Below are 22,588 nucleotides of genomic sequence, written 5' to 3' on the forward strand. Positions count from 1 at the left end.
GCCAACCTCTTTGCGTTTATCTTTGGGCCCCAAGTACATTTTTGATCGAACAGCACTCCCAGATAGGGAAATGTGGTTACCTCGGACACAGGGGTCCCACTGCAGAAGAATGATTTGTGTCTTCTCTTTGCGCCCTCTATACCCATGACCATGGTATGGGATTTAGATGCGTTAACCTTTAGGTCCAGATTTTCCATAAAGGAACCAAAGGCGTCAAGAAGAATCTGCAGGCCAACACCCGTACGGGCTATCAACACTGCATCGTCCGCGTACAGGAGTGCCGGAATGTGGGTGTCTCCTGCGCGCGGTACGTCCGTGCCCCTGCCCCTCAGGTGTGCCCCCAAGCCGTTAATATAAATAGTAAAAAGCGTAGGGGCCAGGATGCAGCCTTGGCGTACTCCTTTGAGGGATTTAAATGAGGAGGTACCCCTACTATTGTTGGACACTCGGACAGCTGCGAAAAGCTCCTGATGTAACGAGGCCATATACATGACTAGGGCTTCGTCAATTCCCATATCTAACAAAATCGACCATAATTTGGACCTATTGACGAGGTCGAAGGCCGACGAAAGGTCCATGAAGGCCAGAAAAACTGAGCCCTCCTTAGCCATTGTATACTTAGAGATGAGTAAATACAAATTAATGCATTGCTCGATCGTGCCTTTACTCTCTCTAAAGCCATATTGTAGATCGCACAGCCCGCCACATCCCCCAACGTTCTCCCTCAATCTTACTAAAAGAACTTTCCCCAAAATTTTTACAGTGGAGTCCAACAGAGATATGGGCCTATAAAATGCTGGGTCGTCCCTCTGGCCTTTGTTTTTATAAATGGGAACGATAATAGAATTAGCCCATGAGGCGGGTGCTGCGTTGGAGTTTACTGCATTAAACACGTTAGACAACACTCTCGACCACATTTTAGGAGAGAACATAAAAAAGTCAGCCGGGACTCCGTCCGGGCCCGGAGCCTTATGTTTGGTGGTTTCCATAAGCGCCTTTTCTACTTCTTGGGGGTTAAAAACAATGGGGTTAACATTCCCATTAGAAGGTAAACGACTATTAATGTCCTCTACGGCTGCGTTGCCCCCATACACATTTTTAAAAAAGGATAGCCATTTTTCCTCAGTGATCACACAGTCCATTGGTAGATTATCGTCTTCCGAAAAAAGAGGGTGCTTGATGATTTCCCAGAATCTTCTGCTGTCCTTAAGCACCGACGCTGAGAGGAGTTCCTCCCATGTTTCGCGCTTAATGGAGTCTTTGCGGCTCTTTACTGCTGACTTATAGATTTTCCTTAGCCTCGCAATTTCCTCTTTTGGTCTTGGAACAATTTTAAGAGCCGCCAACAGATCTCTGTGGGCCTTCGAACATGCAGCGTCGAACCATCGCTTGTGAACTTGAGTTCCCGAAAGAGGTTTAGCTATAAGATCTTTCGAAACCTGTGCACATATTTCCTCGTAGGCTGAAACCAATAGGCTCCCTTGAGTATCGGGATTCTGACACAACTCAGTCTGCATTTTAATCTTAGGGAAGCATTTTTTGTAAAAGTTTTCCGGGATCACCTTTGCCCATTTTATTCTTCTATCTTGATCTGTAGTCCTCAAAGAGGAGGGTGAGTTTACGATTGATGGTGCTGTACCCATCTTGCTGCCCCACGCCACTTCAAGAAGCACTGGGTTGTGGTCACTGAAGTGGGTTGCCACCGTCCTGTATGCCGTGATAAAAGATAGAATACCAAGAGAAACGAAAATATAGTCTATCACAGAACCATACTGACTGCCGTTAAAAGTTGGCGTTCTAGCACCAAAATTGGGTTCATAAAGGTTATAATTAGCCAGTAGGTCTTCAAGCTCCTGTCCCTCTGTGGTATGTTCGAAGTGGGGCGCAACCAAGGCAGCGTCCTCATCATCACATGCTACTCTTCCCTTACAGGTTGAATTACATAAATGAATGTTAAAATCACCTAGTAAAACTAACTCAAATACAAAAGAGATATTCTGTAGGACTGAATTTAAAATGCTATCTAAATTAGCGATATTTCGGCCATTATAAGCACAGTTACTTGAATTATAGAAGTTGACATATAAGGTCCTACTAGTTTTATTGATAGTCCTTTCAACGATCAATATGTTATCAGATTCAGACCTGATCTGTCTATAACTTCCTTTTAGATCCACGGAGAATAAGAGCACCAGGCCGCCTTTGGCTCTACCCATTCTACTAGGGACAGCAGAAGTTGCAAAACTGGTGTACCCATCCCACCAGATATTGCTGGAAGTGTCCCATGTTTCTTGCAGCGCGATGATGTGGTACTTTGAAATAAATCTGCACCATACTGGGTCCTGGCGTTTGGTGCTTAGGCCTGCCACATTCCAGCTTAAAATCCTACATGACTCCCTAATAGTCGTAGGTTCACTGCCACTCTCAGTCGCCTTCCTCAGGAACTTGTGCTAATGTGGCCCTAGTAGAATTCACATGACAGCAATGCTGTGTCATCCCGCTGATAGTGCCCGTATCAGGAGCAGCGTCTGACCCAAATGAAAGTGTTTGCTGACCACGAGTGATGGGTATATGTGGCTCTATGACTGCATTAGGCTTGTAAGAGCTTTGGAGATCGTCGGTGTTTTGGCCCTCTTTGCGTGGGTTCGAGTTAATTGGTCCAGAATTGTTTGGGTTAGATCTTGATGCAAGTCAATCACAGGTGTTGAGGTCCGATAAGGGGCCAAACCTATTGCCTGTGGTGAAGCCCCAAGCAGAAGGAGTGGCTGGGTGGGTCTGAACAGCATGAGCTTGATTCCACTGGTGATGTGGGGTGATTGGGTGGCCCATGGCCGGATCCATTCTCTGCCACCGTGTTGGCCTGATACCCCGTGCACTGTATTCGTAACCGGGTTCGCCGTTCATCCACCCGTTAAGTCCGAGCACGTGCGGGAGAGCCGGGGGGATGATCCGCTCATATGGGTAATTGGTTCTTCCTGGCAATTGCTGCGATGCAGGCAGAAACCGATCACTAGTGAATCGGGAGCCCATTGCCCCTCCCCAGCTGCTATTGTTCCTATACTTTGTTGGCCTATTAGTAGTGGCTAAAGTAGCAGATTGGGTCTCGTTGTTAAAAAATCTGAGTGTTAACGGGACTATGGATCCATTACGCTGTTGAGGCGGAAAGAGATTGGTCAGGATTTCGGGGAGAACATCTGCGTTAGTGAAGTTTATAATGACGCAGTCTCCCTGGAACTTTTTCGGCTTGTTGCCAATCCAAGGTACCCTCCTGGTCGAAACTATATCACCTGCCAATTTATCAAACCCTTCTTGCGCCATGTAAATGTTGTTAGAAAGCCAATGTAGGGCTTTGTCCTTGAGATCCTGGTTGGACTCTGTTTTATCTTGTGACAAGACAGGAACGTTGGCCAATACCAAGACTAGCGGTAAGGCTTCCGCTATAAACTGGACCGGGCTGGCCTCTTGATTACGTGCCGCTGTTGCGTCAGTGGTGGTGACGTGAGGGCCCCCAGTTGCCGCACTCTGATTCGGGGCTATTGATGTTAAGGATGGGGGTGGGTGTGGCAAGTCTGATTGAATGGGCTGCGCACTACTATCAGTAGAGGGAGCGTCCTCATCCGTAGATATTAGATCTGCGACGAGGGTTGAAAGGTTCTCTAGTTCCTTAGCCAAGTTACCATGAACCCCTCCCAATTTCTTAACTTCGGCGGTCAATTTGTCCACTTTCCCGATCAGGGGCTTTATAATAGTTTTGATCTTGATATCCATCATTTCTTGGATCCTGTTGAAGAGATCATCATCAGATATGCGCCTAGACTCGAGATCTAACTCATGGTCTGTGAAGTTACCCGTCCTTCTGGAGGGTGGGGTGGCTGGCTTCTTCCTCCCCTGTTGTTTCCCCCCTCTCTTGGCTGCTATTTTCCTACATGCTCTAACAGCGCGATTAGGGGGAGACTGGAGCTGAGGGGCCTCATCTATGACGTCTGTCTGGATGCTTGTCTCGGTGGAGGCGTCGTCAGCTAAATCTATAAGATCAGCGCTGTCCTTGGCAGAAGTCGAGTTTTCAGTGGCTTCAATGTGATTGATCGGAGAGTTAGGGCCAGAATCTACAGCAATTGACTGTGCGTTTCCTATCAGGGAATCGGACATTGCTGTGCAAGCAGCACTGGTGATTGGCTTAGGCCCAGAGATTGCCTTCTCTTGCTGTTGATGCTGGTTACCACTTGCACTAGATATGAATCAAGGGTATTCACAGCCTCGGCAGGTTGGGGAACCAATTTTTTGCCCATATTTTAGATTAATGTTTGTAGGGTCATAAACTCACGCTGTCGGCTAAACTATGGCCGGATGACTTGCTGGTCTTGGCGGGTAATGCTGTATAAGTTGACCGACTAGAGGGAATTGACTAGCACCTGTGTTATTGGCCGAAATTTTCTCCCAAAGTAAGGAACCAAACAGCCGTACCTCAAGCCCACGTGGTCGTCTTCAGGGGGGTGGCCTAGCCTGGCCTTGTCGCGCCTCGGAGGGCCTCAGAGGGCCCGCCCTTTGCCCGGGCTTAGCCCCAGGCGTCCCGCTCGCGTCCCGCGACGCTGAGGGCTGTTGCCTTTCTAGAGCCCCTCCCGTCGCTTCTGCAGCATCGGGGAACGCGCCGCCGCTGAGCCCGATGGGAAACGTAGTCCCAATGCGGCGGCGCGACTGGTGGCGGGAACTCGGCGTGTATGAGGGTCTCTGGTCACCTGCTCGGTCTCCAGGCACAGGCGCTGTCTTCCGAGGTAAGGCTCCGTGTGTTTAGGCTCCGTGCGTTTGCAGCTTCTGCAGCGTCTCTCACCCGCTCCACCGAGGGCTGTTGCCTTTCTAGAGCCCCTCCCGTCGCTTCTGCAGCGTCGGGGAACGCGCCGCCGCTGAGCCCGATGGGAAACGTAGTCCCAATGCGGCGGCGCGACTGGTGGCGGGAACTCGGCGTGTATGAGGGTCTCTGGTCACCTGCTCGGTCTCCAGGCACAGGCGCTGTCTTCCGAGGTAAGGCTCCGTGTGTTTAGGCTCCGTGCGTTTGCAGCTTCTGCAGCGTCTCCCACCCGCTCCACCGAGGGCTGTTGCCTTTCTAGAGCCCCTCCCGTCGCTTCTGCAGCGTCGGGGAACGCGCCGCCGCTGAGCCCGATGGGAAACGTAGTCCCAATGCGGCGGCGCGACTGGTGGCGGGAACTCGGCGTGTATGAGGGTCTCTGGTCACCTGCTCGGTCTCCAGGCACAGGCGCTGTCTTCCGAGGTAAGGCTCCGTGTGTTTAGGCTCCGTGCGTTTGCAGCTTCTGCAGCGTCTCCCCCCGTTTTGTTACTCTCTCTCCCTTGTGCTACTTCTCCACTCACATCCTCACTCCCCTCACTCTTTGTTGCTCCCCACCCCATCCAAAGAAAATTTAGCAGATATATTTTTGAGCACAAACTCATCAGGTAAGTTTTGTTTTACCTACTTGTTTGAGATGTTGCGTGAAAGGTCCGTGTAGTGGTCTAGTTCTTGCTGCTCAGCCATAAGTAGTATGAATGTTAGTGGAATGTTGGTGCGCGTGTGAGTGGAGTGTTGGAATGCTTGTGTGTGAGGATTGAGTTAGTCGGGCTGAGGAGCAAGTGAGCTGCTCCTGGTGGGGTCCCCCCTTGATATTTACTATCTGATGAATAAAGCATCCTACTTATGCTACACCTCGTCTATTCATCATTTATTCATCTTAATGCAGTCCGGTATTGGCACACAATGCATCATTTACGGTGCTGGAGGAGGGGTGGGCTGCTGCAAAATTGCCCCCTAGACAGCTGCAGACTTTCAAATGGCTGGTACATTTCTTTCAGTTCAGAGTCCTGTCGTTATTAAATTAGGCATTCGACAACTTTTTTGTTTAAATTCTGACACTTCCTTATTCTTTTTATATACTGTTCAGAGTTTCCAGTGTGAAACGTATTTGAAAAATAAGATCTGCCATTTGTAGTAAGGATTGAATAATCAATTCACTAAACAGTTTCAAGCTACCTTAAATGTTTCTTTTCTGGAGTATTTTTAAATATGTTTTAAAACTGCTTCGCAAACCAGCTTTACCTAAGCCAATAGCTTTGCACTCCCATTAAAAAGCAAGACAAATTGCCTTTGCTTGTTGAAGTAAGGTGAGGTTTGTTGAATAGTAGATTCGGAAGAGGTGCAGTTAAGTGCAGTGGTTGTCTTCAGGAGATTGACATTTGCATGTCTAGGGCCACAGGGCCTTACTACCACTAAAATCGTCCTCTGTCCAGCGAGGAACAGTGCCTCTCCTTTTCCTTCACTGTTAGCGTTGCAAATCCAGACGGGCACGAATCACTAACTTTTCCTGCTGCACTTTTAGTTTTCAGGATGACCAAGCTTGCTTTCAGGTAACTAGATATGATTTATGCCAAACACAAATAATTGTAAAGCTAATGCTACAAGTTTGATGAGGTGTCTGTCATTTATTGGTGCATAAATCTATCCCTGGACTGTATCGCTGACGTTTGCAAAGAAATCACTCCTTTTGAGCAAGAAATGTCAGTTGTAACACGTCTTAATGGTTTAGCTTAGAAAGTCGGATGTTTTTTTCAAGTTTGTGTTAGAGTACTGCAATACAAATCAACCAGTACTGGAGTTAAGGGGTCTGTTAGCCCAGTGGACTTGTATAATAAAGAATTAAACTTAAGACCAATTATTTTGCCTCAATTTGTGTATCAATGGGTCTTTCTTTGACTTGTGACTTGGGCAAGTTTTCTCCGACAATTTATTGTTAACATTGTTTCAAAAAATTATTTACTGTTGAATAAATTGTCATGCTAGTTTATCATGGTAGCCTTTCTGGTAGTGTTAGAGTGCAGTAATTGTTTGAAAGCTTCCTTCAAGTGTTCTTGGTCACACTTCTTGTTTATACTTACTAATAGAAGTGATGAATGAGAATGCTACATTGTTTAATTGGGTACATGATTAGCGAATGAGAGACTCTTAAACCAGACCTGTGAAGTTAGTGGTGACCTTTTTTCTTTCTTTAATTTTTCAGATGACTATGGATGAGAAATATGTCAACAGCATCTGGGACCTTCTGAAGAATGCAATTCAGGAAATACAACGCAAGAACAATAGTGGCTTGAGCTTTGAAGAACTTTATAGAAATGCCTATACAATGGTGTTGCACAAACATGGAGAAAAACTGTACACTGGACTCCGAGAAGTTGTAACGGAGCATCTTATAAACAAGGTTTCTTTGCAACATTTTACAACTGGATCTTTGAAATTAGATTGATGTCCACGTCCCACTAAAATCCTGTGCATGTTCACATCATTTACGTCACAAAATGTGGAAAAATAAATCACCACTGAGCAGCTTTTCTGTATTTTGATAGTCCGTGTGGACATGCAGTTTTTAATATTTTATTTTATTGGGTTGAAAATTTGTTGCATTTCTAAAGCTCTAGCAAAAGTGTCCACTTACAACTGGTAACGTACTATTAGCTGTACGTCCCTCTGTGGAACATTCGCTGGAAGGAAGTTCTTTTAGTACATGCTAACAAAGAACTTGGTTAGGCTTTTCCTAAACCTTAGCCTGCATATATAGTTTGTCTGTTGGTTACTATTAATCCAAGGCCACCTTGAATATGGAGTTTCAGTAATTGAGATCTTTTAAAAAAAAAAAGAAATTGTAAAAGTCTCCTTTTTTGTTTGAAGACCATCACTAGAAGTTTAGTGTTAATCAGTCAAGTAAAAAGGAATGCTTAGAGTCTTTATTTGATGTGTGTTGTAACTGATGTAGATGAGTATATTATTCCAGTTCCCTCAATCCTGCATTAGAGATAAGTCATTAGTTTGCATGATATTGAATAATCTCAGAAAGAAAAATGTTTTGTTCGTTTTAAAATGGTTCGGTGGGTAATATTACACAAGCAAGTGCATCTTTTACAACTTCTGCTTGCGTATCAAAAGGTTTTATGGGGTATTAACAAAGGGTAAGAAGAGCACAAATTAATAGTATAATATGATTGCCCATATGTGTTTTTGATCGTATAAGCAAACGAAGGTATCATCGCGGTCACTCACTCCTTTGTCTCTTACTCGCACTCAACGATTTGGACTGATTGATCCTCACTTCAGGTTCCAGGATTTAGTAGGTGCTTTCTTCTGCTGACATGTCTTTTGACAACCTGACTGCCCATAAGAATTGCCCTAAGACTGAATTAACCTGTCTAAACCATCTAGGGGGGGTCGGGTAGGGATAGTTCTGCAACTGGTACAGTAGGCGAGGAAGTGCAACCATCTTAAAAATGGCCGATCTGCCATAAATAGACAGTGGCATACGCAACCACAACTTCAAATCTTCCCACACAGGTGCAAGAACCTGCTCCCAGGTCACCGTGCAGGAGTACGATAGGAACACATCAAGGTACCTCATACCGTCCGTAACCACCCAAACCGATGCCGCCCAATCGCCCGTGCGCGACGTATTCCCCAAAAGCCATTACGTAGATTTGCTGGGATTGAGATAAAGACCAGATGACTTCCCAAAGATCTGCATTATGCGGAGCAGCCGCGGGCCTGTCCGATCTATATTTGTAAGGAAAAATAACACATCGGCATATAATGCAATACGATCTCATAATCTGTGTGCCCATTCAAAGCCTGTCACCTGTGCATCCATACGCACCAAATAAATACGGGGACAATGAGCAGCCCTGCCGGGTGCCCCGCCCAAGAGAAAAAGTGGAGGAAGTAGAGCCAGCTACCCGTACCGACGCAGTAAGATCTGTATAGAGCAGGAAGAGATAGGCGATATGAAGCATGTTGGTCCGGGAGTCTGCCCGGTTAATGTAACTCCACCACTTCTGCATGTCTCAAATCCCACGAGACTCTTCTACAACCCTGATGTAGTGAGGTTCTAGCTGCAAGAATTTCTTTAAAAACTCACAGGGGAACCCATTGGGCCCCGGTGACTTACCAGAGTTCAGTTCTCCCAGGGCTGCTCCTAATTGATCCAGCTCTGCGCTCACCTTATCAGATATGCTGATTCCTAGATGACCTCCTGCCTCGTGCACTATCACATCCTCATGAAGGCATTCTTTGGGGGTGTACAGCGCTGCGGAATACGTAGAAAAGCTTTCCGCGATATTCAGGGAGTCCGTGAGAGGCTCCCTCCATTCGGGCCAACTATCCCGGGGAGGGACTGAGAATTAAAAAACCCCTGACAAAGCCTATGAAGCATCTTACTGGATTTATCCCCCCATCGACTACGATGCTCAACTTTACCAATATTTGTCTCCGCTTTAAGCAGAGCCTCCCTCCGAGTCCTACGAGCCGCCGCGCAATAGGAGATTTCCACTCCCCACATGGTGGGCTTCATTGCTTTCCATATAGGTTCTACCCCCGAAACCGACCCCATATTAAGCTTCCAGTATTGATCTAGCGCACCCTCTAGGCACTCCCTGTAGTCCGCCTTCTGGAGATTTCACGTCAAGCGACTCCAACGGAAGGGCCGCTTCACCCAGCCCATTTGTAGCGTAAGATACACCGGTGAGTGGTCGGAAAGACCTAGTGGGAGAATATCTGCCTCCACTACCTGAGCCGCAGCCGCCCGGAGAACGAACAGACAATCCAGGCGGGAGAAGGAACTATAAACCGCAGAGCGAAATGTGTAGCCCTGGGCCTGTTTGTGCAACCGGCGCCAGGGGTCTACTCAGTCAAGTGCTGATATTAAGGAGGAAAGTTTGGTGACTGGACCAGTCACAGCACCCTCTCCTGGCCGCCAGTGATCCAAGGCTACGTCTAAGACATCATTCCAGTCTCCCCCTATTACAGACAGACCATCCGGTATATCCACCCATATTGCCATGAGTCGCTCCAGTAGTGTCCAGGAAAGAGGAGGGGGGACATACACACATCCCAATACTACTGGCTCTTCCCTGATCATACCTTGCAGAAACAAGTACCGCCCCTGGGTGTCACCCCATGTCTTAGCAGGTATATATGGGACATTGAGGTGAATTTAAATCGCCACCCCGTGACCCCAGCACAAATCCAGAATGAAACACTTGTGTGTAGCCATACCACTGAAAGCAGAGGGCCTTCACGCCCATAAGATGTGTTTCCTGAAACTTGAGTATATCTGCATGGACCCTCTTAGCATATTGGAGAATAGTCCCTGCTTGATTTTATCCAGGGCTCCCCTGACATTCCAGCTCACCACCCTGAGAGCCTCAGAGGAACCCCGGGCCGCGTCAGGTGATCCAGCCATGTAGGATCCTGATAGAATGGTGGGTTGCTGAAAAGTGTGTGGCCCAAGCCTAGTGGCCCAAGCCTAGTGGCCCAAGCCTAGTGGCCCAATAGTGGAGCAATGGGGTGCGACTTGATAACAAAAACACAGTAACCAAAACATTCCAACGAACCCTCCCACCCTATACTAAGCATCTGTTGCAGTGAGTGTCACCCGCAGACCCCAACTGGGAGTCCTGGCGCACCTCAGCCAATGGATCCCCAATGTACAGCCCAAAATCGGCAGGCAACCGGTCTACTGGAAGCCCAACAGCTGAGCCGGCCTTCACAGGAACCTTACGGATCCATACAACAGTATCTGAGTTATCAGGGACTGCCGGCTCCCCCTTTGATTAGGAGCCTGAAGGAATCTGCTGGGAGGCCCTGGAGGTCACACTGCAGGAGCGGGCCGGCGATGGGATCTGGACAGCCGGCGATCTTTTGGTTTCAGTTGAGAATGCTTGCGAGCAGCCTCACTAGAGGAAGAGTCAGAGTCCTTTGCAGGTGGTGAGTGGGGGCGCAGCCGTACCCTCTCCTCCGTCCATTAAAACACCTCTTCCGGCATGTCGAAGAAATGGGTCCGGAACCTATATACCACCGCAGCCGGGCTGGATATAGCAGATCGTATGGAAGCTTAAGATCTCTGAGACGTGATTTAGCCGCCAAGAAGGACTGCCTCCGCTGTTTAACTAGCTTTGTATAATCAAGAAAAATCAATCTACATGCATTTTCAAAAAGCAGATGTTCCTTGGCCCTAGCCTGTTTAAGGATGATGTCATGATCATGATAGTTCAACAAGTTTGCGATGACTGGCCTCAGACAAGCCCCAGGTAGTGGAGTTATATTGAAAACAACAAGGGGCCCCAATTCAGTCAGCAGGGGACCTCGGGGAACATATTCATTCAAACAGTGGTCCCGTACATATTCAAATTTAGAACCAATAAATATAGACGGAATCAAATCTATATTTAGAATGACCTGTCCAGCCGGACAGAGGTCATTCAAGTTTTACTCAATAAACAATGTTTCTGAATAACATGAAGATACCTTCCACAAGAGCCCTGTGTGGTGCACAAGCCTGTGCCCAACACTAGCGAGGTGTTTAAAGTTGATGGAAAGTTAGACAGGTTTTTAAGGCAAACAAGCGTTGTTCTGTTCAAATGTTAGTTACACAGAAAATGTCAAACAGCACCATTACATCAGTTTAGCAATCAAAAATGTGTAGAAGGTGCTTAAGCAAGTCGACGGCGTTTCGGTCCCCCTAAACAGTTATGGGGACCATCATCAGGACAAAAGCATAAATTGCCTTTTATCGCTAAACCTCAAAAATGCCTGACAGGAAAAGAAAGGAAAATACATACTTTAAGAACAGAGCACTAATTATATCTAAAAAAGTGACTCTCTGTGCATTCAACCGTTACCGTTGTGAAGGTGTTGCAGGGTTTCCACGAGAGGCCAGTGAAGAGATGGAATTAACGCGGTGGAGTAAGGAATCAAGTGTTCGAAGTCGAAGTGAGACAGGCTAGTAGGCGTTCTATGTCAAGGCTAATTGTGCATATAGCGTATGTGCATTCTGAATCTCGACAATGGGCGTAGTCGGTTTCAAGTCCGCGAGCGAAGTGGGTTTAGTGATTGCTAGTGCCTAATGCGATAGTGCGCACTCAAGGCGGCGGAAGGGCGTGAAAATAGGTTGATTAACGTGCCTATATCGCCACTGGTCGTAGAATCAAGGAACTCAGTAAGCTTACCAAGGTGACATAAGAATAGTATCTAGTCGTCTGGAAGAGCGAAGTTGCCCGGACCAGCAAACCTATATGGGGAAATAATCTATAAGTTACCAAGGGGTTAACCAATGAATGCTACCTGGGCTGCCGGACCCAAGGCATGCATTAAATCTTACCCAATTTGAATGTGGGTTGCCGCGTTACTCAATCGTAACCGGGCGACGCCAGGGTAAGCCTGTGGAAACAAAGGGGGATTTAGGAACCTTCGTTTCGGTGTTCCGATCAAGGAATAATACCTTAAATTGCTTGCTTACTCACCGATATGGACGGTCTTGGAATTCTTCACTGGCGTGCTTGTGCGATCAAACCAGGAAGTTTAAAAAGGGGGCGGGTGTGCGGTGATTGGTCAAGACAAGTGAGGCTTGAGACATAAACATAAACCAGGGGTGCAAGTTGTGGCGGCCATTTTGAGTGAGTCGTATTTACAGTGATGTTGCATGCAAGGTGACAATTTACTACAGCATTCAACAATGCATTTCACAAAGTGTAATTTTTAAAAACAGTACATTTCCAAGAGTATATTTTTAAGAAAGAAAGAGGATGCTTGGCGCTTTTCCCAGAGTCTCTGATGCATCACTTTGGTGGAATCAGGTTAGAGCAGTCCATTCATCCTGCAAGTTCAGACCAGAGTTCAGACTGTCTGTCTTCAGAATCCATTTCAATTCTTCTCTGTTAAGCATACGGTTTAGTTCGCCTCCTCTGGGTGGTATGATGATTTGTGTAATCACAGTCCATTGCCATTGTTATTCAACCAGTGCAATAGCCCTGGGAAGTCCTCAGTAGAGCCAGCCCAATGTAAAAAACGAACTGCGCACCTTTACCAATTGCAACAGTTGTAACCTCATTTATGCAATCTTTTGTCCGTGCAATCTTATATATGTTGGCCAGACAAAACAGAAAATCAAGCTGCGAATATCCCAACATCGCAGCCGCATTAGATGCAAAACATTGAACTCTCCCTTGGTTGAACATTTTTTGGACAAGGGGCATACTGAGAACGAGATCCGATGGACTGTGATTACACAAATCATCATACCACCCAGAGGAGGCGACCTAAACCGTATGTTTAACAGAGAAGAATTGAAATGGATTCTGAAGACACAGTCTGAACTTGGACTGCTCTAACCTGATTCCACCAAAGTGATGCATCAGAGACTCTGGGAAAAGCGCCAAGCATCCCCTTTCTTTCTTAAAAATATACTCTTGGAAATGTACTGTTTTTAAAAATTACACTTCGTGAAATGCATTGTTGAATGCTGTAGTAAATTGTCACCTTGCATGCAACATCACTGTAAATACGACTCACTCAAAATGGCCGCCACAACTTGCACCCCTCGTTTATGTTTGTCTCAAGCCTCACTTGTCTTGACCAATCACCGCACACCCGCCCCCTTTTTAAACTTCCTGGTTTGATCGCACAAGCACGCCAGTGAAGAATTCCAAGACCGTCTATATCGGTGAGTAAGCAAGCAATTTAAGGTATTATTCCTTGATCGGAACACCTAAACTAAGGTTCCTAAATCCCCCTTTGTTTCCACAGGCTTACCCTGGCGTCGCCCGGTTACGATTGAGTAACGCGGCAACCCACATTCTCATTGGGTAAGATTTAATGCATGCCTTGGGTCCGGCAGCCCAGGTAGCATTCATTGGTTAACCCCTTGGTAACTTATAGATTATTTCCCCATATAGGTTTGCTGGTCCGGGCAAATTCGCTCTTCCAGACGACTAGATACTATTCTTATGTCACCTCGGTAAGCTTACTGAGTTCCTTGACTCTACGACCAGTCGCGATATAGGCACGTTAATCAACCTATTTTCACACCCTTCCGCCGCCTTGAGTGTGCACTATCGCATTAGGCACTAGCAATCACTAAACCCACTTCGCTCGCGGACTTGAAACCGACTACGCCCATTGTCGAGATTCAGAATGCACATACGCTATATGCACAATTAGCCTTGACATAGAACGCCTACTAGCCTGTCTCACTTCGACTTCGAACACTTATGGGGACCATCATCAGGACAAAAACATGAATTGCCTTTTATCGCTAAAACCTCAAAAATGCCTGAAAGGAAAAGAAAGGAAAATACATAGATAGTCTAGTCGCTAGTGTTGGGCACAGGCTTGTGCACCACACAGGGCTCTTGTGGAAGGTATCTTTATGTTATTCAGAAACATTGTTTATTGAGTAAAACTTGAATGACCTCTGTCCAGGTAGTGGAGTTTGCATGAGAGCCAGGGAGCGCGCTCTACACAAAGCAGCGGGACAGAGATTCCGGTGGAAGCCAACCTTCTAGCCATCGAGTAAGAAACTGCTCCATGTCTTAACCCCCCCCCATCTCCCCCCCCCCCCCCCCCCCCCCCCCCCCACCTTCTGGGAAAACCAGCAAAGCGGAGGTTGTTGCGCCTGGCCCGGCGTTCTGCGCCCTCCACATGTGTCGTCAAGCCCTGCTGGGTCGTCTCCAGGGTGGCCACGTGCTTCTGTAGAGTGGTAACTTTGTCCTCCACCCCCGATATCCACGTTTCAGTCTCTGTGATGCAGGCCACAGCATTCTGCAGGTTGTGACAGAGGAGCATGACATCCGAGCCCACCGCTCCGATCTTAGCATCCAGGACATCTCAAGACTGTGTAATCGCAGCCATGAGTGCAGCATTGTCTGGTTTCTCGGGACCAACTCCCTGTCCCCCTGTCGGCGACACGGCCCCAGGGCCTGTGTATTTATCAAGAGTGCTCTGCTTGGCCGAGCCACCACCCGTCTTGTCTCGTGTAAATGTGTCCACCGGGCCTGTCCAACACCTGTGCACCCTGGAACAGTCCGATGAGTTGCTGCTCCCGTGAATCTCAGGCCCCCCTGCGTAGGCACATGTAGACCGTCTGTGTGTGGATGGATGGATGCATGGGTTTTTATATAGCGCAATATCACCGCCAGGTCTCAAAGCGCTTTGCATTGGGAACCTGTCCTGGTTTTTTCCTGTGAGATAGCCCCTACTGGGTATCCCCAAGGTGAAAGCCAGGCATCCCGCCGCGGGCCGTAGTGGAGATTAAGCAACCTATTGCCCAGAGTTGCAGAGTGTGAACCTGTGATTCGAGTAGGCACCGAAGCGAGAATTACCGAGTACGTGGACATTTTGGGCTCAAGACCCTGCCGCGTCGGGAATTGAACCCTGGTCCCGGGTCTGATGTCAGCATCCGGGTCTGCCTCCTCTAACCAGTGAGCCACACTTCTCCAATAGAGAGCCTCAGCGCCGCGAATACAAACCCCACACGATCCGATCAGGCCACCGAGCACAGGGCCTCTACTTAAGAAGGGCACTGGCCGACTCACAGGACAGATGAGCCGTCTGAACTCCAGCGGGCCGCTCTGCAACCTCTGCAGTAGAGACAGTCATTCAAGGACAGACCCAAGGGCCAAAATCAGGCGAGCCTCCAAGGTATTTGCCCCAGCCACCACAGGGCGCCGAGCTGCAGCCAAGAACACCAATGTTCGAGGCATATGAGCTGCAGATACTACAATGTGCATTAGATCGCCACCTGGTGTTGGGCTTGGATGATTGCATGTTGTCGTCTTGGAAGAATTCTTTTGTAGTCACGAGATAGGCGACTCCTCCCTTGGACAATAGTGCGCATGGGCATCGGCTACATCCTTAGATTGTTTTTTTCCGCCACTGGGTTCGGATGAAAGTTTTCCGCTTCGGTTAGAAATCGACTTTTCAAGCACTTCGAAGCGCAAAACACTTCTCAAAACTCTTCAAACTAACTTCGATACCGACTAACATCATTTCGATTCCATCAGCTCGATTCCGATCGTCGACGCGGGCCATTGGGCCTATCCACGCCGTGAGGCCTACACCTCATGGAAAGGACGGCATTCAAGAGATGCCCCGGGTGTGGAGCAAAGTTTCCACGCAGTGACCACCACGAGCTCTGCAACCTGTGCTTATCGACAGAACACGACGAATCCAGCTGTACAGCCTGCCCGTCCTTTCGATCCAAGAAAACCATCAGAGATCGGAGGACCCGTTAACACGAAATGCAGAGATCAGCTCCGGAACCGGTGGATATCTTCGACGAGTAGGTTCCGCTCGTTCCCGAAGAGGATTCAGATGATCTCCAAATTGTATCAGAGGCAGGCGACTCAGATGACTCTATACCATCGGGTCAGCGCTTGAGTACTACTGCACCTGCACCACACACAGCACCCAGATCGAAGGCAAAGGTCAACACTCCGCCTCCGGGGCCCAGTCGTGACCGAAAAACCACTTTGACGGCCCCGCCATCGAGCCCGGCTCCGAAGAAAGTAACTAAGCCTTCCGGTACCTCGGTACCAAGCAAGCTGCATGTGCCGATCCCACCAGCTCCCTCGGCACCGAAACCGAAAGAAGTCTCGGTTCCGAAATCGTCGACTTCTAAAGACAAGGGTACGAAGCCAGCGCCTGACGCCTCGAAGCCGACGAGACCAGATTCCACTCTGAAGACTATGTCTTCGTTGCCGAAACCTACAAGGCCTGATTCCGACGCGTCCAAGACCTCGAAATAGCCTACGACACCGAAAACAACTCCCTCGGTGTCCAAAACTACGCCAAAGGACACTGTAACAACTCCTAAGTCTAAAGACAACCAGCAACCTCGCCCGGTACCGAAAAAATCAGCACCGACAAAGGTTTCTCAAGCAGAAGAACTTTTCCAGACCGATCCTCTGCAAAAGAAAATCTACATCAACCCGAATACAGGTCAGGTGTCCACCACACCACATAAGATGAGGAAGGCAGATGAAACATCCACTCCTGTGGTTCCTGCCAAGAAGAAGGACTCTGGCACAGCCCCTAAGCACCCTTCTTCACCTATACTTCCCTCTCCTTCATCTCCTGCTCCTCTTAACAATTCATCACAGATTTCGCCATCACATTCTCCTCTTTTGTCACCACACTTACCTCAAAATGATGATCAGTATAGTTTAGGAGGAGGGATTGACCCAGATGAGCCTTTCCCATACCCTACAAGCTGGGAGTACCCAAACTAAAAGGATATACCAGACCTTCCTAACCCACAATCATACCCATCAAAGCCTTCTCCCCCAGAAGATAACATGGGGTTTGGGCACCTTTTAAACAGAGCTGCCATTTACCACGGGGGTCACTATGCACTCTTGACGAGGCAGAGGAAGATTTCCTATTAGATACATTTGAACAATCACAGAGATCTGTGCAAATTCTTCCTTTGATTAAAGGGGTCATCAAACATGCTCCAGAAATTTTTAAAGACCCTGTACGTACTAGGATTTTAAACCTTAGGATTGAGAAAAAATATAGGCCTGCACCTGCAGATCCAGCCTACATTAAAGGGCAACTACCATTAGATTCCCTAGTGGTCTCCAATGCTAGGAAGAGCGCAAACTCGCAAACATCCGGTGATGCACCTCCACCTGACAGAGAATCCAAGGGCATAGATGCCTCAGGCAAAAGAATAGCCGCACAAGCTACCAACATATGGCGTATAGCTAATACACAAGCCCTTCTTTCCCAATATGATAGGGCTCATTATGACCAGCTAGAGGAACTGCTAGACCATCTACCTGACCAATATAAGGCACAAGCTAATGATCTTATACAAGAAGGGAAACTCGTTTCTAATGCCTCAATCAAGTGCGCACTAGACGTTGCAGATACTGCATCTAGAGCTGTAAATACTAGTGTAGTACTTTGAAGACAGGCGTGGCTACGCATTTCAGGATTGAAACAAAAAGTTAAAACTACTTTTTTAAATCAACCATTCAATCCAAACCAATTGTTTGAGCCAGAGGTGGACACAGCACTGGAAAAATGAAGAAGGATACAGACACTGCCAAATCTATGGTAGCTTTACAGTCCACACAAATTAGAGGTTCCTTTCGTCACTCCTTCTATAGAGGGGGCTCCAAACAAACCGGTGCAGACAGCACAACAGCCTTCAAATCCAACACACAAACATCCTCTAACAAGGGGTATTTTAGAGGAGGATATAGAGGGAATAACAACAAGGGAAGAGGTCCGGGTAACAACAGTAATCGAACCTCTTCTGCCACAAAACTGTGACTTCCCTCTGTTCCCCCAACAGTATTCCACTCCTGTGGGGGTCAGATTAACGCAATTCCTGCCTATCTCGAACTCCATCAAAACAGACAAGTGGGTAAGACGGATTATCCAGTATGGCTACTGCCTGGAACTTACAGCAACCCCTCCACACATACCACCCAAGCAGCATCCAATGTCACTTTACTCTGCTCAAACAAGAAGTTCTGTCACTTCTACAAAAGGACGCAATACAAATAGTTCCTTTACAAGAACAAGGAACAGGGGTTTACTTGCTGTATTTTCTAATTCCCAAGAAGGACGGGACACTATGACCAATTCTCGACCTCTGGCCCCTCAATCATTGCATACAATAAGATCATTTTCATATGATCACTTTACAACAAGTGCTCCCACTGCTGCAACAAGGTGATTTCCTTACGACACTAGACCTAAAGGACGCCTACTTCCACATTCCTATACATCCTGCTCACAGAAAGTATCTAAGGTTTGTACTGGAAGGACAACATTATCAGTACAAAGTCCTTCAATTTGGAGTGACAACGGCACCACGAGTATTCACAAAGTGCATAGCAGTAGTAGCAGCACACCTCAGGAGACAACAAATACATGTCTTCCCTTATCTAGACGACTGGCTCATAAAAGCCAAGTCATTTAATCAGTGTGTCCAACACACACATCAGACAATTCAGACATTGCACGACTTAGGGTTCACAATAAACTACACCAAGTCGCACCTCCAACCCTCTCACATACATCAGTATCTAGGGGCTACAATAAATACGTCTACAGCTCTAGCGTATCCCAGTCCAGCAAGGATACAGAGCATTCAAGCCTTAGTCACAATCTTTCAACAGCAACAATCTCTGCAAGCCAGAATGTTCACAAGACTAATAGGCAAGATGGCATCTTGCATCTTCATAGTTCCATATGCAAGACTGCAGATGCGCCCATTACAAGAATGTCTAGCACAGCAATGGAACCAGGCACAAGGGCAACTAACAGACCTAGTGTTGGTAGACAGCCGCACACATCGCTCTCTGCAGTGATGGAACACCCAAAACTTGACAAAGGGGCGGCCGTTCCTCGAGCCTGTTCCACAGCTAGTGCTTACAGCAGACCCATACCTCACAGGATGGGGAGCTCATCTCCTACACCATACAACTCAAGGACAATGGAACAGTCAACAATGATTGTTCCATATCAATCCTCTAGAGCTGCTAGCAATATTCTTAGCACTCAAAACATTCCAAGTACAAGTACAGGACAAAGCTGTCTTGATCTGGACGGACAACATGACAGCCATGTGTTACATACAAAAACAGGGGGGGGGGGGAGAGACACACTCTCTACAACTGTCCCAACTCGCACAGAGCATTTGGAGATGGGCCATTCCACAAAACATATATCTGTTAGCAGAGCACCTTCCAGGAGTTCACAATCAGATAGCAGATCTGTTGAGTCGTCAGACACAACAAATTCACGAATGGGAACTACATCCGCAGGTTCTTCAACCATTCTTTTCACCAGTGGCGTCATCCAGACATAGATCTGTTCGCCACACACGAAAACGCAAAATGCCCAACCTTCGCCGCCAGGTTTCCACACCCGCTGTCCAAGGGCAATGTGATATGGATGAACTGGTCAGGCAGATTTGCGTATGCTTTTCCGCCCATACCACTAATACCATTGGTAGTACGCAAGCTCAGACAACGGTCTCTAAAACTGATCCTGATAGCTCCCACATGGGCACGCCAACCGTGGTTCACCACACTGCTAGAACTATCTCTAGTTCCACACCAAAAGCTACGACTGACTCCATCCCTGCTCACGAAGAACCAATTGAGACATCAGACATCCAGACCCAAATCAACTGAATTTGGCGATCTGGCTCCTGAAGTCTTAGAGTTTGGTTATCTTAACCTACCACCAGACTGTATGAACATCATTAAAGAGGCCAGGAGACCTACTATCAGAGCTTGTTATGCTGCTAAATGGAAACGATTTGCCATTTACTGCACTAATAATCAAATTGATCCCCTCGATGCTTCTATCCAAAATATAATTTGATACCTTTTACATTTACAAAGGTGTAACTTGGCATATTCATCCATACGCCTGCAACTTGCAGCAATTGCGGCATACTTACAGAACAGACAACATCTGTCTCTTTTTAGAGTACCTGCAATTAAAGCATTTATGGAAGGATTAAGAAGAATCATTCCACCCAGGTTACCACCTTCACCAGTGTGGAACCTTAACGTGGTTCTTACAAGGCTCATGGTACCCCCCTTTTGAACCTCTACACAAATGTGAACTGCAATTCCTCACATGGAAAACAGCTTTCCTTATTGCTAGCACCTCTCTTAGAAGAATAAGTGAGATACAAGCTTTCACTATACAAGAACCTTTTTTACAACTTCTTCAGACCAAAGTTGTTCTAAGAACTAATCCTAAATTCCTTCCAAAAGTAATTACTCCTTTTCATTTAAACCAATCTGTAGAGTTACCAGTGTTTTTCCAAAACCCAGACTCTGTAGCAGAAAGAGCTCTACACACTCTAGATGTTAAGCGAGCTCTTCTCTACTATATAGATAGGACTAAATCTTTTCGGAAGACAAAACAATTATTTGTATCTTTCTCTCCACCTCATAAAGGCAACCCCATCTCTAAGGTTGGAATTGCAAGGTGGATTGTAAAATGTATACAAGTCTGCTATCAAAAAGCAAAACGTACGTTAACAGTTCCTCCTAGAGCGCACTCCACACGCAAGCTAGGATCCTTCATGCTTTCTTAGGGAACATCCCCTTAGAAGACATATGCAAGGCAGCAACATGGTCTACAACACACACCTTCACTAAATACTACCGTGTTGATGTGCAGGTCAAGCAGCAAGCTGCAGTAGGCCAAGCTGTTCTTAAAACTCTTTTTCAAACAACTGCAACAGATACAGGTGACCATCGCTAGGGGAGACACTACTGCACAATCGATGCATAGTGTAGTATCTGCAGCTCATAGGCCTCAAACGGAAAATGCTACTTACCAGTATGCATCTGTTCTTGGCATGTAGAGCTGCAGATCACTACACGCCCTCCCACCTTCCCGGAACTTGTATCTGTTCCAGTTTCTATCTTACTTAGATGCACACGCATGGACATCTTTTCTTTACTTCTACTAATTCCATCATTTCCCATCATGGCGAAAAACAATCTAAGGATGGAGCCGATGCCCATGCGCACTATCGTCCAAGGGAGGAGTCACCCATCTCGTGACTACAAAAGACTTCTTCCAAGACGACAACAACATGCAATCATCCGAGCCCAACACCAGGTGGAGATCTAATGTATGTGTAGTGATCTGCAGCTCTACATGCCAAGAACAGATGCATACTGGTAAGTAGCATTTTCCTTGCCGCAGCCGTCCTCTCAAGGCGCCACCCACCTGCGCAATCCAAAGCGGCTGCTGATGCAGGGGCACGGTGATGCTGGCGGAGATTGCGAGTGTCAGCAGCCCTCCAGGCGTCCAACAGCAAGCCCAGACTCTGGTAGAGAACTGACAGATGGCCCTGGTCATGGTCCTTAGCGCTCCGCAACCTGCACCCCCGTGGTTCGAGAATTCCGCCGATAGCCCCAAGGGTGTCACCCCGCGGCCCGACTCAGGCCGCCGATAGCCCCGCCACCATCACTGCATAGCTAAGGAGGGGAAGGGGGGGAGAGTGGGGGGGCAGCCTCGCGCCACGATGTCTCGAGGCGGCGGCCACCACCACCCGACCCCCTCACCTTGGAAATCGTCACAGCAGATCAGACAGCGCCGGCTAATCGTTCTCCCAGCTCTCCCAGAGCGTCTCGCACAGCGCGCCCGCTGCGGCCTCCAGCAATGGCGTCTCATCTGGGCCACGTCCATGGCTTGTACCTTTACGGATCACCACAGTGAAGCGCAAGGTCTAAGCAGAGATAACACACAGCCCCCGATTGCGCCCCAGCTTGGACACAGTGCAGATCCACCAAGACCGGATCGGAGGGAAAGATATTTAAAGGATAAGTGCTCAGGCTGGACGGAGCTTGCCTAGCACACTTCCAGCATCTTGGCTTCCAGGCCACGCCCCCCTATAATGGCTGCTTTTGATTTTTGAAGAATTTATAAATCTGCATATTGGTAAAACCAAATGTATTCTGTTTTGTTTGCTTAAGGCCACAGGGATTCACAAGAGCCCAATCCTTCAGAAAGTTTACAGCATTGGAGGACTGTTGCCACCAGTAAACAATTTTGCCGTCCATGTTTGTCTTTTTGATGTGATAGGAGTACATATAATTCGAATTACCTATTTTCTTCTCTAGTTTGATATCTACATGGAGATGTGCTTTGGTTTTATCACATAAAGTATTTTGAGTGTGTGATATTACTTTCTGTAGTAGTTAGTGAAGATATAAGTGGTAAACTGAAATCTGCTCT

General features: G+C 47.4%; 1 protein-coding gene across 1 annotated transcript in view; it reads left to right on the plus strand.

The window, feature by feature from the left end:
* Positions 1–22,588, plus strand: part of CUL3 (cullin 3) — a 778,285-nt gene that overhangs the window by 95,768 nt on the left and 659,929 nt on the right. The window contains exon 2 of the mRNA XM_086943903.1: positions 7,044–7,241. Coding sequence (XP_086800029.1) covers positions 7,044–7,241 — 198 coding nt within the window. The remainder of the gene's footprint in view (positions 1–7,043; positions 7,242–22,588) is intronic.

Source organism: Lissotriton vulgaris, chromosome 11 (genome assembly GCF_964263255.1).
Source record: "Lissotriton vulgaris chromosome 11, aLisVul1.2, whole genome shotgun sequence".
Lineage (NCBI taxonomy): Eukaryota > Metazoa > Chordata > Amphibia > Caudata > Salamandridae > Lissotriton > Lissotriton vulgaris.